The sequence below is a fragment of the Bombus pascuorum genome, chromosome 14, assembly GCF_905332965.1.
Source record: "Bombus pascuorum chromosome 14, iyBomPasc1.1, whole genome shotgun sequence".
NCBI classification, from domain to species: domain Eukaryota; kingdom Metazoa; phylum Arthropoda; class Insecta; order Hymenoptera; family Apidae; genus Bombus; species Bombus pascuorum.
Window position 1 is genome coordinate 334,484 of NC_083501.1, and position 13,603 is coordinate 348,086.

General features: G+C 38.2%; 2 protein-coding genes across 3 annotated transcripts; one reads left to right on the forward strand and one right to left on the reverse strand.

Annotated features, from left to right (window-relative positions):
• Nucleotides 1–810: 810 nt before the first annotated feature.
• Nucleotides 811–7,402, forward strand: LOC132914129 (uncharacterized). The gene is made up of 8 exons (XM_060972965.1): nt 811–1,004; nt 1,068–1,202; nt 1,422–1,882; nt 2,739–2,849; nt 4,841–4,999; nt 5,188–5,385; nt 6,259–6,414; nt 6,511–7,402. Exons 1-8 carry the CDS (start codon nt 902–904, stop codon nt 6,613–6,615), a joined length of 1,428 nt encoding a protein of 475 aa, XP_060828948.1. The 5' UTR covers nt 811–901; the 3' UTR covers nt 6,616–7,402.
• Nucleotides 7,403–7,625: 223 nt separating this feature from the next.
• On the reverse strand, nt 7,626–13,603 carry LOC132914293 (Krueppel homolog 1-like). 2 transcript variants are annotated; one of them, XM_060973276.1, is made up of 6 exons: nt 13,527–13,603; nt 12,024–12,921; nt 11,165–11,502; nt 10,589–10,750; nt 9,183–9,618; nt 7,626–7,929 (listed from the first exon to the last, which is right to left on the reverse strand). In XM_060973276.1, the coding sequence occupies exons 2-6, from the start codon at nt 12,916–12,918 to the stop codon at nt 7,820–7,822; spliced, it is 1,941 nt and encodes a 646-aa protein (XP_060829259.1). In that variant the 5' UTR covers nt 12,919–12,921; nt 13,527–13,603; the 3' UTR covers nt 7,626–7,819. The 2 variants fall into 2 exon arrangements, with proteins under 2 accessions (XP_060829259.1, XP_060829261.1); XM_060973278.1 differs by lacking the exon at nt 13,527–13,603 and having other exon boundaries at nt 12,024–13,347.

The window sequence follows — 13,603 nt, forward strand, 5'->3', positions numbered from 1 at the left end:
GATAATTATGTTAATCGATCTTAATATTAATTTTAAATAATCGTGTGAATTTAGTTTTCTTCGAAGCAATTTGTATGGTAAATAAAAAAAAGCATTTAATTATATAACGTATGAAAATCGAATTGTTTGTTTTTATTAAACAACAAGAGAAACGAGTACATATAAATTTGATATTAACGTTGCATTTAATTGTCACTTTATATTTCATCGACTTATAAAATTGGAAACCTATCAAATATCCCATTATACGAAAACTATTCGAAAGTGATTACTGAATCTTTCAACAAAAATATATACATGCTTTTAATTGGACGAACAATTCTGAAACTTTTGTTGTAGACGCAATTATAACTACTTACGTTTTAAAACGATATGCTATTGTTTTTAGTACGAAACAATATATGTAGTTCAGTAACCTTAAAATTATAGCAAAGCAAGTCATTTGAAATATTAATATGCGTGATTGAAAACAAGGATCTTCAAAAATGTAAAAAAGCCTGAAGAGATAAATTTCTAAACGATTATAAACAGTTTATAATAAATTCACCGATAGTTTAACAGAAAGTATTAATCAAATTAAATCAAAATTACTCACTTCGATAAGCGTATTTTCCTCTTCGACATATGAATTATCCTATAATTGCGAAGATATATGTCCTCATGTGCCCCGTAGAAATAATTTGATATGTACTTACAGTGTACCGCATGACAAGCACACCTGAACTGACAAGCAGGTCTAATGTTGTGAATTACTAGTATCTTGGTTGTCGACTTGCGCTCGTTCGAAAAATCACAGGATGCGCACGCATATATCGTTTGATTGGCCTTTAAAATGGAAACCATGTGCTTATTTTTCTGATAAGTTTGCTCGATGCTCGTAACTTAAAAATAATCGCTTAATATGGCGGCATACGATTTTAAAAAGAAAGAAGAGGTTGAAGAATATTTAAAGAATCTTTATATAGAGTATCAATTTGGATGTTTAAGTGAGAAAAAGCCTGAAGGTAAGCACTGAGTTTGTTAGCGATTCTAACCTCGTATCTCAAATGTTCGACATTTTTCGATAGTTTGCCATCTTTTGGGTGATTATTACGAATCTATTAAGCAAAATCCCAAGGAGGCGCTAAATCTGTATAAGAAAAATTGTGACGAACGCGGTTATGGGAGAAGTTGTACAAAATACGGCGATTACAGAATAATGGGTGAGTAAAGATGGCGCGTGCCTCGTACCGGGAAATTCAAAATGTTGTCCACGGTATTTTCGTCTCTTCGTCAAACATGTTATTTATATCGTGTTTTATCTTTTTCAAATTTATATCTTTCATTTGATATCTTACGTAATTGACTAATATTTAATGGTAACTAGCATTTATCGAAATTGTTATTCGCTATTTATAAATTTGCAAATTGAATTTCTATAGGTACAGAGTGCGAGAAAGATCCCAAAGAAGCATTCAAATACATGCAGAAAGGTTGTGACAAGGACGATGCAAGAGGTTGTCTTCACGCAGGCGCTCTTGCGATATCTCAAGAAAAACTCGAGCCAGTCAGGGGTAGTCAGATCTTGCTTGGAATGAAACTATTAAAAAAAGCTTGTGATCTAAACCAGGAGAAAGCGTGCTTCTTTTTGTCAGGCATTTACTTAAGCGGTATCGAAGGATACGTAGAAAAGAATTTAAAAGAGGCCTATCAACTGTCATTAAAATGTTGCGAATTTAATAACCCATATGCTTGTGCTAATTTATCTATAATGCACAAGAAGGGCGATGGCGTGCAGAAAAATGCAGAGCTAGCAGAAACTTTCAGGACACGAGCTAATGAAATATTCAAGGATCTGAAAGAAAATAAGAAACCATTGAAATTTCATCAGGGGATTGATCCTTAATCTTATTTCGTATAAGATTATTACATATGGTAGTTACACAGATGAAGTTTTGTAGCGAATATGGTAAATTGATTAAATTATGTGTTCCTTTATCTCGCGAACAATGTGAAATATTAATTTTGACATTTGCATTTATCGCTTTGTACAATGCCAAGAGATATCAATATTGTAAATGTTAAAATGTTATGATATTTTCAGTTCTACGATCGACATCGTTTTTATCCTTGTGTAGTATTAACACTTTGTTGACCGCTAGCGGTTTAACGGCATACGCACGTCCTATTAATAATAGGCTATTGGTCGGTAAGCGTCGGCGACAAAAAACCGATTTATCGGCTATCGATCGGTAAAGTGTTAATTGCTTAATTATTTAAAGACCAATGAACTGAAAATATTGCAATAATTTATCAAATATCAAAATATATAGATATATATCAAAATCGAACATATATTTATCCACAAATGTAAACAATAAATATCGTTCCTTATTATGTTACTTTTTATAACATAATGAATGACAAAAGCTGTATATGTACATAATTCACATGGTTTTTACATTAAAAGTTACTGTTAGTTGCTTCATTATTAATTTAATCGATTTATTCGCAAACCTATTACTACATCATTGTATTCTTTAGTAGTGAAAGCGATGTTATGTGTGAATTACTGTCTATAGTACTGTATGAAGTACTGTCTACTGTGTATGATCTTCCGTCTCTCTTCTCTTCCCTGCCTCTCTCGTATCGCTCTTTCTATCAGCCCCTCCTACATTTTCAAAGTCTCCCTCCTTGGCACTGGTTCGACGTCGCTATAGACTGCAGACTATAGACTATAGACAAAGCTGGTTTAAAAGCTGGTGCCAGTTTGTCGGTGTACCAGAAACACCATGCGGTGCTACCTGTTCACTGCCAGCAGCTCGATCACGGCTATACTCGCTGTCGCGTTCCTCGGCCATAGTGCTGTGGTAAGTGGGAATTCCTTTAATTTCACTTTTGATAGTTTGTACTTTCGATAAATATATGTTCATAAATGATTCTATCCCAGGTGTGAAATTTTTATTTATTTTCCACTTACAATGTAAGATTCTCCATTTAGAATGTTCAGTTTCTGTACATTTTCACATAGAATGTGGGATGTCCATTTATCGTAGTTCTCAATGTAGAATTTCCATGTGTTTTTATTTGAAAGAGATCCGAGATATAGGATGTTTTATTACTTCCATTTGGAATGCGAAACTTCCGCTCATTTAGGTTATAAAAGTTTTATGTATTTCTATAGAGATGTAGAACTTCTATTTGTTCCCATTTAAAACCCAGTCTCTCTCTCTCTCTCTCTCTCTATCTATCCATGTATCCCCATTTAAAATGTAGAATTTTTAATTATAGTAAGTAAAATTATTTATATCGTATTGTTTTCACTAAATATGACACGTATTTCGAATGTAAATACAACGATGTATTAGAAACAAAGAAAGAGGAAATCGCTCGATAAATGAATTATTACCGTGAATGTGTTGACTCGTTTCTTCCCATTATGGTTAAGATAACTGGTTATATGACGACAGACTGAAACTACACAATGGACAAATAATCTTTAAATTATAATTACCTATTGTTTCCAACAGATTTTTGTCACAACTTACGTTGAATTCGCTTTTGAAGTTTGCTTACATTTTACGATTCCTTTTACTACATAACGAAGAGACAGAAATAAAATTTCAAATTTCAAATTATCAAACAGTGTGATTCGTTAATCGTATCTTTGTTTTAATATTGTTGTCATGCGTTATCTTTTAAAATAACAAGTATATGACATAAAATAAAAGTTGACATTCTTAATAAATGTAATCTGCAACTCTGATAAGTTCTTATTTTGATACACCGATGGAAAAAGCTATCAGGACGAAAGCCGGTTTTCAAGAGGTTTTTTCCCTCGAGTGTCGTACAACATTGAAACCTGTTTATCGATTACTCGCGATGATTCTGTTTCTTTGTTCCAAAAGCTACGAGGGGTTACTTATAGAAATTTATTACGAAAATATTCGTTATAGTGTCATTAAATCAATCACTAATCGAATCGTCGAATTGATTAATTGATCACAGAGCACGGCGTGAATCTCAAATAAATAACATTGTACAAGTTTTATTTAACACACCGACTATTTGTAGGAATTATCGTTGGATCATGGTTATATCTATATATATACATATGGAGAAACGTGTATATAAAATATCGAAAGTAAAAAATATTTGTTACAATGTTTAATGGTTAAAGCATATTTTTATCGAAACTCCATTCCTTTAGTTTAATCGCAAAAATACCAATTTGTATAAACGGTCACAGTCTAATTGTTATTATAAAAGTTTTACGATATCCTGATCCATGTATGCGAGGATCAGTGGAGAAATTATGCAAGTGTATTTTTTTCTGAAAACGTGATAAGTATGGAGAACGGAACTCGAGATACACATTATCTATATAACAGAGAATTTTATTCTAATTTGTAATAAGTCGTAATGTTTGGAGGCGTAAAGAATGTTTTGTTACAAGCCAAAATAAAAACATAAACTTGCGTGATTATCCGCTTTCAGGTACCTTTGTATTAAAATGTAATCGCACACATTTTTTTATTCCTAATCTATTTGTAATTTATATCAATGAAACGTTAAGTAATATACTTATCGTTCGCGTAATTTATGTAAACGTAGGACAGCGGTAGTCGAATTTTATCGACTGCCCTATGGGGTTACAAGGTTTCCGATTACCTCTCTTGCAAATTACGCCAAACAACAGTCTCTTATGATAACTCGTACTAATTTATGCTCGCATAAATTGACTGAAAGCTAATTCGTCGGTTAAAATATAATTAAACGTAAGACAATCAACAACCATACTTAGATACCGCAGCTGTAATGGCTATCGTGGACTCACGATCATTCCGTGATAATTGTGTAGGTGGCCGGCGGCGAGTCGAACGCAGTGATAAATGTGGGAGTTTATTACGAATCGCTGTGCCCGGATAGCATGCGGTGGATCAAGCAGCAATTATTGCCGCAATACGATGTATTGAAAGATTACATCAGAGTCACTTTCGTTCCCTACGGGAAAGCTTCGGTGAGTGGTCCTATCGCTATTACTTACTATATCGGATACACGACTAACACGTTTTGCGCTAAACGCAATAGATGAATAAGAAATAGAATAACGTTGGGAACGACGAACGAATGGAAAATACAACGTATCGTACGAATCGACCCGTATGTTATTTATTCTTATATGCTTATTTGCATCTAAATAAACAGCATTGGAAAGATCCAAACACCCAAGAATGGCGCTTTATGTGTCAGCACGGAGAATCTGAGTGCAATGGGAACAAGGCTCAGGCGTGTGGTATTCACGCGATTCAGAACGGAGAAGCGGCCGATAAGGTTCAACAACTTACCGTGGCGCTAGTTGGTTGCGCAATGACCTCGCGGTTTCCGCCATCCTCTCTTTCACAGGTACTCGTTATTTTTATTTACCTTTTCTGCTTGAATCCGCGATTCTCCAATAATTACCACGGACTCGTACCGCGTGCCATCTTTCTCGAGTCCAGAAATGTAACCGAATATAATTAAACCAATAAAAAACATTGAATTTTCACATGTTGTTAAATAGTACTGTACAAACTTTTTAGAAATTCTTCGATATATAGTGCCCTAAAATATCGAGTGTTCTAAAACGCACATAGAATTATTTAGAATCATTTATTTATAATTCTCCCGCGAGAACAGAAGGAACCCGAAATCGTATATAAATTGTTGGAGAATCATTTGGTTGACCGATTCCCGAAAGTCGATTCTCGAGGATAAAAGAGGAAAGGCCTTTCTTGCCAAATGGAAAAGTTTCGTTCTTACGAAGATCAGTACGAAGATATTTGACGCTATCTCGGATCTGTTGGTATCTGTTATTAAAACGTGTTTAATCAAACAGCGATTAATAATTTAGAAAATGATTAAAATTTTGATAGATAATCGTTTGATAGAAAAGGAAGATAATCGGTAACCAAATTTTTAGCCAAGTGCTCGATTTTTGTATTAATTTTTAAGCATGTTAAAAAGAAGAGCAAATATCGACGGATCGAAAGCTGATAAGTTCGTCGATAAAGAAAGTCGCGCTACACGAATTTTTCATTAACCGTTTACACCGTTTTAACGTAACAATTATCGCGTCGTATCATTAATAATCCTCCAACTTGAACTTTACGTTAAACGTTCGCCTAAAAATAGGATGAATTTTGCTGCTTCGTCGAAATAAGAACAAACTCAAAATATAAAAATTGAATGTTACAAGGAATCTTTTCTTCGAGACAAAACTATGAAACGATTTTCCAGTGTTCGAAGAAAGTAGGATTGAGCGAGCAGACCCAAGCGAAGATGGACGAGTGCGTTAAGAGTTCTCTATCGGACGATCTGTTGGTCGCGTATGGCGAGAAAACGAAAGAGTTGGCTACGAGACTCTCTTTCGTCCCAACGATCACGATCAATGGGGTGAGTACTCGGCATTACGAGCACGTTTCTTCTATAAGAGCTCGATTAACAGCGAATCGTGTCTTAAAGGTTAATGGTGTTTTCCGTCTGTCGCAGGACTACTCGAGAGAGATACAAAGCAAGGCGCTGAATAATTTCTTTAAACTAATTTGCGACACACTGACGGAGGGGGCGAAACCGTCCGAGTGCAGCACAGCTTGAAAATAAACCGTTGCTCAACCCTATCGCCGCTAAAACATCTCTGTAGTGGGTCACGTTGCTTTTTATACAAAGCTTGCTGCGGCTTGTCGTCGTTACGATTCGCGCGAGGGGCCATTACAGTAGGTTAACAAGCTCGATATAGGAAAAAAAGAGAAGGTGGTTCTTTAGCCGTTAGACCGATCCGATTAGCTCGGATTGGTCGATTTATCTAATTTAGTTGACTCGAAATATATCCTTCCAAGTTTTTACACCAGATTTATCAATCAACTGTAACGCGGTTAGTCAATCGACGAACAACGAATTAGGTATTTCCATTTTACAATTTTATCATTTTTCCTCAAATAGAATGTCCGTTTAATGTATAATTTGCAAAATTTCATCGGTTTTACTAGCATGTAAGTTCGTTAACGTAAGCAACGGGGTACTTATTAATATGGATAACTCGTGACTCGTCGAGTCTCGATCGTTTAAAATTTTATAAATCACGAGAGTATTCTTGTTATTCTTATTATTATTATTCAAACTTATTCGAACGCTTTGAAATCGAGTAATTCGATTTAAATTACTACGAACGAGGGCTCGTTGTTCGTAACACTTTCTACGAACGAAAATATTACGATGTTGTATTTTGCATAGAAATATTTGTATAGCGAGTCGTTTTATGGTATCGTATATGGTGTAATAAGTTAAATTGTAATCGAATAATCGTGTGGAGAAAAATTGTCGCTGTATCTGACTCGATGTACGACGAATAAATAAAAAATCCACGTTTTATAAGCATAGACAAGGTTTCTTAATTTCTATATTTTCGTATTAACGATAACGCGATAATAACAAAATTATATCGTAAAATAAATCCGTTGGTTCTCATTGTCGATACTAATTAGTAACGTTATCGATAATATTCGGATAACAGACGCCACTTTTTCTTAAAAAGTCGAAATTCCTTCAAGGTCTCTCGATTTAAGAAGCAACGTAACAACGCGTCAAAAATAAGATAACGACGGACGTAATAATGAAAATCGTATATTTAACGATATATACAATCGTCTATGTACAAAAATATATCTGTCGATGAAATTTATCTAATCGAGCGAAAGTGTATAAAAATCGAGTACAAAAAGAAATGGAAACAAGTCTTTGGAAATATGGCGCGTTTGCCGCGAAGTCTTCTTCGATCCTCCTCCTATAATAAACATGCTTCTCAACCGTCGATGAAAACCGCGTCATCGAGACTGCTTAGCTCGAGAAATTGTTGTTCGATGTCGGATCCGAGCTCTTGAAAGTCAGGCATTTCATCCTCGACCTGGTACCCTGTAAAGTAGGAAACAGATTTGAACGACCACTGTGCGCTAGTTTCGCGAAACTAGTTCAAAGACCTAGACCTAGACTCAACCCTTAACTTAATTAAACTCCATTAGTCTGGTAATCGAAAGTTTATTATTATACACGTAATACGACGTACAACGATAATATTAGCTTTCATGTACATACGCGTACGTGTATTTACGATTATATAAATAAATATAAATCCGAATACTGCTAATCCGTTGTTTTTAAATATGTTTTAAATGGCTGGCACACTGTTCAAAATGCCATACAGAGTATGCCACGGAGAATGGAAATACGCACGAAATCGTACCTATCGATACGAACGATGATATCGTCGATCATAAATGGTATCAACCTTGACGGTTAGAAAAATGAAATGCCTGCATATAGCCGTAACTCGACGACTTAGCCTAGCGCGTATCGCTAATAAACAGCGAAGAGAACGGTTTTAGAAAGGTGTAGTGTGGGGAGGAGGGGGGGATCGATGATGCGGCTGTATTATTTGGTAGAAAATCGCGGGCTCGAGGGCTGGAATTTAAAAGGGCACGCGTGTGTCGCACGTGGCAGCCGCGTCGTCTGTTTTGGCGCGTGCGTTACGTGCGTGTGCTCCCGGCCAAAAAAGTCGGGAATATTATTTTAAGACTCGGTGTGGGGTAAACGCGTAAAGCGTGTTTGAACCTCCTCTGAGATTAAGCATGGTGGAAGCGAAACGCGCACTGTCATCGGCGCCGTTACTATTTACCGGGACAGAAAAAGGCAGCACGCGCGGACCAGTACAATGAAGATTCGTACGGGTCGCTCGAACAACGCTGCTCCACTTTTTGTTCGAAACGGTAGGAGTCGCGTCTGTTTTATCGCGCGTTCTCGGAATTTTTCTCGAGCTTGCCGTCCATTTACTTGGAACATAGGCGAGAAGTTGTTGGACGCTCTGCGAATTTTATGAAAGATCGATGCAACGTTTCCAACGTTTCTTGGTCAGCCGACCAATGAAAGTAGATAAAATGTACCCAATGAATAAAAGATCGTTTAATATCGTTACATAATATCGTTATTGCTGTAAAGTGTACGAAAGAATGAATCGTAGTACGAGTTCCATTCTTGGCAAATTTTAATATCCCTCTAATGTATGATCTTTCGATATCACTGCAAAACGTTTCGAATTTCTTAGAAATCGTCGATCGGTCGAAGCGACGCGACCAATCTTTCTAACGTTAATCGTGAATCTTTCCCCTTACCTGTGCCGTCCACGTGCGATCCAGACGCGCTGACATCGTCGATGAGAAAGCGCTTCACAGATTCGATCGGCACGTACTCTTGATTGCTGTCAAGGTTCATGGAAATCCTATCGTCCTGACATAGATTCGTTTGGAACAGGTCCGCGTCCTCGTCCGCGTAAGACTCCGAAGTCTTATACGTTCGATAATTCGATTCCGTGGTGTAAACGATCGACGTTCGTGCTTGTTGTTGCTGTTGCCTCGAACTGGTAGAAATCGGATCGTGCCGCGAGTTGCTTGAACTTTTAGTCACGTTACCTGAAGCCTTGCTATCCGATGTCAATGACAAGTTGGACAACGGCGTTGTTGGTTCCGAGTGATTTTTCACGTGTTTCCTGAGACTCGACGGGTCTGTGTACCTTTTCCCGCATCCGCTAACCTGACACGCGTACGGTTTCTGAAAATTTCCGCAAGCTTGTTGCTAAAAATATTTTTTAGAAGTGGCTCTATTCGCCAACGCTAGTATTTCCTAGCACGTGCAAGCAGATGATACATAGCGGTGAAATGATTTAGCTAGTAATCGTAATTTTTAATTATTGGTTGGAAAGCGGCTAGACAAAAGATAATTGTCGTGTGATAATTGGGTTAAGTGGCCGTTATTCGTCGAGCGACAAAATTATCGTGTCCGTGTCTTTTTAAAGCGATAATACGTTTTTTCATTGTCACAATAGCAAGATTTTACGTTTCGCGTATCGTAACTCGCAAGCTTTTCGAGTTATCTCAGCTTATGTTCACTGACCTTTCGTGCTACAAAATTTCAACATTGGCGATAAGCGTCTCTCTTTCTTAAAGTTACTTTACGATCGAGTAATGTCGCGTGATACGTTTTATGTAATTTTAATTACAAAAAATATCCATTTATCGAAATTTCAAAATATTTCGATATAACAATGGCTTGACTTTGAAAGATATGAAAGAATATTCAACGGCTTCGACCACGTAAATATTAAAGGATCGCTATACGAAAATAAATTGCTAATAAAAACGATCGAGCGATTAATTTGCAATTATGCGATAACTTTTTACTCGTCTTTCGTCACCTGTTCGAATAATCATAGTTGAAAACCAACTGTACGCAAATGTGAATACCACATGATGAAATATCGTTCTTTAATTGCGATCGTCTTACGTAATATAAGAACGCTATATCGATATTTATCTCAAAATAGTTATATCAGACGCACGCAGGCGATTGAAATCGAACGATAAATATGTTTGTAAGTTATGCAAATAGCTGACTCGTTAAAACGACCGATCGCTCCTTCCTTGTTTTAAATATATATATATGTGTGTATATATACGATGATCCGGGTATCGTAGTTCAAGCAGGTTTCAATCTGGATAACTAAGTAAAATAACAAACTCACCGTGTCGTAATGAGTCCTCTGGTGTTTCGCGCGATCGCTGCTGTTACTGAACGCTTTGGAGCAACCGCGATGCTGACAGGCGTATGGCCTTTCTCCCGTGTGAGATCTTTGGTGAATCTTCAGGTTCTCCAATCGTGAAAACGCCTTCTTGCATCCGGTGAACTGTAAAAACGAGAAGACAATTAATTACAGGAATTCTAATTAATGTTCGCGCGATACACCAGCTCTGCTTACGGTGGTTTCGATTAAAACGTAATAGCTTAAAGAACGCGTTAAAGAAGAGTTCAAGGGTTTTTAAGTAAGAACGAAGAGGTTAGTAGATAGACATTCAACTCTTTAATCTCGAATAAACGATACGAAAAATAATTATTTCTCCTTGCGTTTCTGCTGTCGCGTAAAATACGTACTTTCAACTTACGTACTTTACGGAGGATAAATATCGATGGTACTATATTTGAGAGTTTGACGAATATTTCAAACTAGCCGCTGTAACAAAGTCCCCGACAAATATGCAGTTATACTTGATATAATGTAAAAGAGCATAGTTGTAGGATTTTAGAATCAACGAACTCGTACCGGACACTTATTGGGCTTTTCTCCGCTATGGACCCTCATATGAATCAGTAGCTTGTATCTGGCGTTGAAAGGTCGAGCACGCGGACATCCTTGCCAAAGGCAAGCGAATTCGTCCTGGCCGCTCACGGAACCGGTGTAACCCTCTCCCTCTTTGTCTTTATCCTTGTCTCTGTCCCTTTGAACTCGTCTTCCGTGTCCATGCGCGTTCGACGACGAGGATTCGACGTGTCTTCTTTCGATATGTCGCACCAGACCCTCTTGTTCGGCGAAAGCGCAGCCACAGTCTATCCATCGGCACTGATACGTCGACGTCAAGTTGTCGTCTGTCGTTGAACAGTCTGAAACGGAAACAAACGTGTCATCAGCGTGTAAACAAGCCGTAGATCTCGAGACTCGTTAAGGAAGCTACTTGAAACTACTCGCTGCACTCGAGAGTGGCAGTCGAGTGCTACTTTTTCGTATTTCTATTTATTTGTCACGTTCTTAAAACAAGCACGATCCTTACCGCGACTTCCTGGATACATTAGGTAACGAGGAAGAGAACGATTAATTGTTGGGCGGTATGATATAGTGGCTCGTGAAAATACGTTACGTGTTAGTAAATTTATTTTAAAGTTTCAGTATACTACAGAATGCCGTAACAAGATACGATTTCCGTAATACGATTAAAAATATGCTACACTTCGGCATAATATGATATACTTTGATCAAACGCATAAATAGCGTAAAGAAAAAAAAAAAAAAAGAAAGATAAAAGAATGAGAAAGAAACTAACTACCATAATGACAGCTTACATACATACGTGCAAATATATATACCAACGGTTAACGATATTAACTAAAAATAACTTTGGACTCACCGAAAGATTTGCTTCGGGCCTCCGTATCGCTCGCAGGCTTGGACACCGGTACTCTTCTGTCAGTCAGCAACAATCCTTCGTTCCTGGGCAGAACAACTTGATTCGCAAATCCATCGTTCAATCCAGTATCGTTGACAAAATTCATAGTGGAAACGCAGGTTTGCTGCCCGGAGACCAAGTGTCCAACCGGGTAGCAGGATCCAGTCAGGTTAGAAAACGGATCCTGAAGCTCTTCCAGGTACGTGGACGACGGTGAAGAAGGAGATTCCACGTTGTTTAACAACGACGTAGGATCGCCTCTGATTAAACTGAGATCGAATTCATCCGTGGCTGCCTGCATGGAACCATTGAACACCTGATCTTCCGTTTGATTATGAAGGACGAGAGGCAAAGAGGCCAAAGATACGTCGTCCTGATACTCTTGGTAATCCTGATATCCCTGGTACTCTGGATAGATCGTATTGCAGAAAGTTCTCGAGAAAGAAAAGGCAGAACCAACGGAAGGTAATCTTTGGCTATTGGAACAGTCCGATGCTTCGCTGCGAACGACGTTGTTCCAGGTTGGCGTGGTAGTTTCACTACCTGCGCTTACCGGTGACCTGTCTGTGGACGAGTACGGTTGACAGGGATACTGGAAGACGGTCGTGAGTTGCTCCCAGTCCGTGTACTCTCTGGGACTGAAATTGTTTGGCAATACGGGAGAGGAGACGCTGTCTGCGTGAGAAGCGATCCAACAGGATTGATCGCTGGTGTTTATGGTCGCGATAGGTGCTAGGTGCAAACTGTTAAAAGCCTCCTGTTTCATGTTCTTGGAAACCGCCCGTTGCACGTTCTCCTCGTTTCTGTTCGCGTGGTAATCTTCGAGATGCATGTCGCTGCAACCTGAAACTTTCATTCTGTAAATTTTGCGATATAAGATTGACTTCGTAATACGGAACGGAAGGTTAGGATTCGTTTGCAAAATTATACGTGGCAGGCTGGTGTACAATGGAAAGTTACAGAGGCTCTAAGAACACGAGTCGGGATGTTGCAACGAGTCACGCGTGATAGAAAGCGATAGTGGCTCGAGTAATCGCGAGTAGCACGTGAGTGAAACAGTATTGTGAGAATTTCTGGAATTACCGAGCCTCCAACTAACGTGCGATAGCATTCATGAATGAACCGTATGTTCGATGATAAATGGAGCTCGCATAAAATTTAGTTGCCGCTATTTTCAACTACCGTTTACTAATTTTAGTTCCGATCGTTTGACTTTGAACTCTCGATGCTCGTTGCGACATCCACGCTCAAGAACCATGTTCGACGCGGAATTCGTTTCCCGTTCCGTTCGTTAGTGACGTATTATTACTTATTCTCCTTCTTGCGAATTCTACGACCATCGATCACAAATTGAACAAACTTAAGAAATCGGTGGTATGGAATCACCAACCGACCAACAAGATCACAATGCTGCAACGAACTTAATAACCTCCGTCCGAGAAAACTTCACTGTCCACTTACGAGATCAGACTCCCCAAACAAACTCCGCGGACACCGAGCGTGTCGCAGAAAATTTTCTTCTTCGATAGATCGTCGACGAC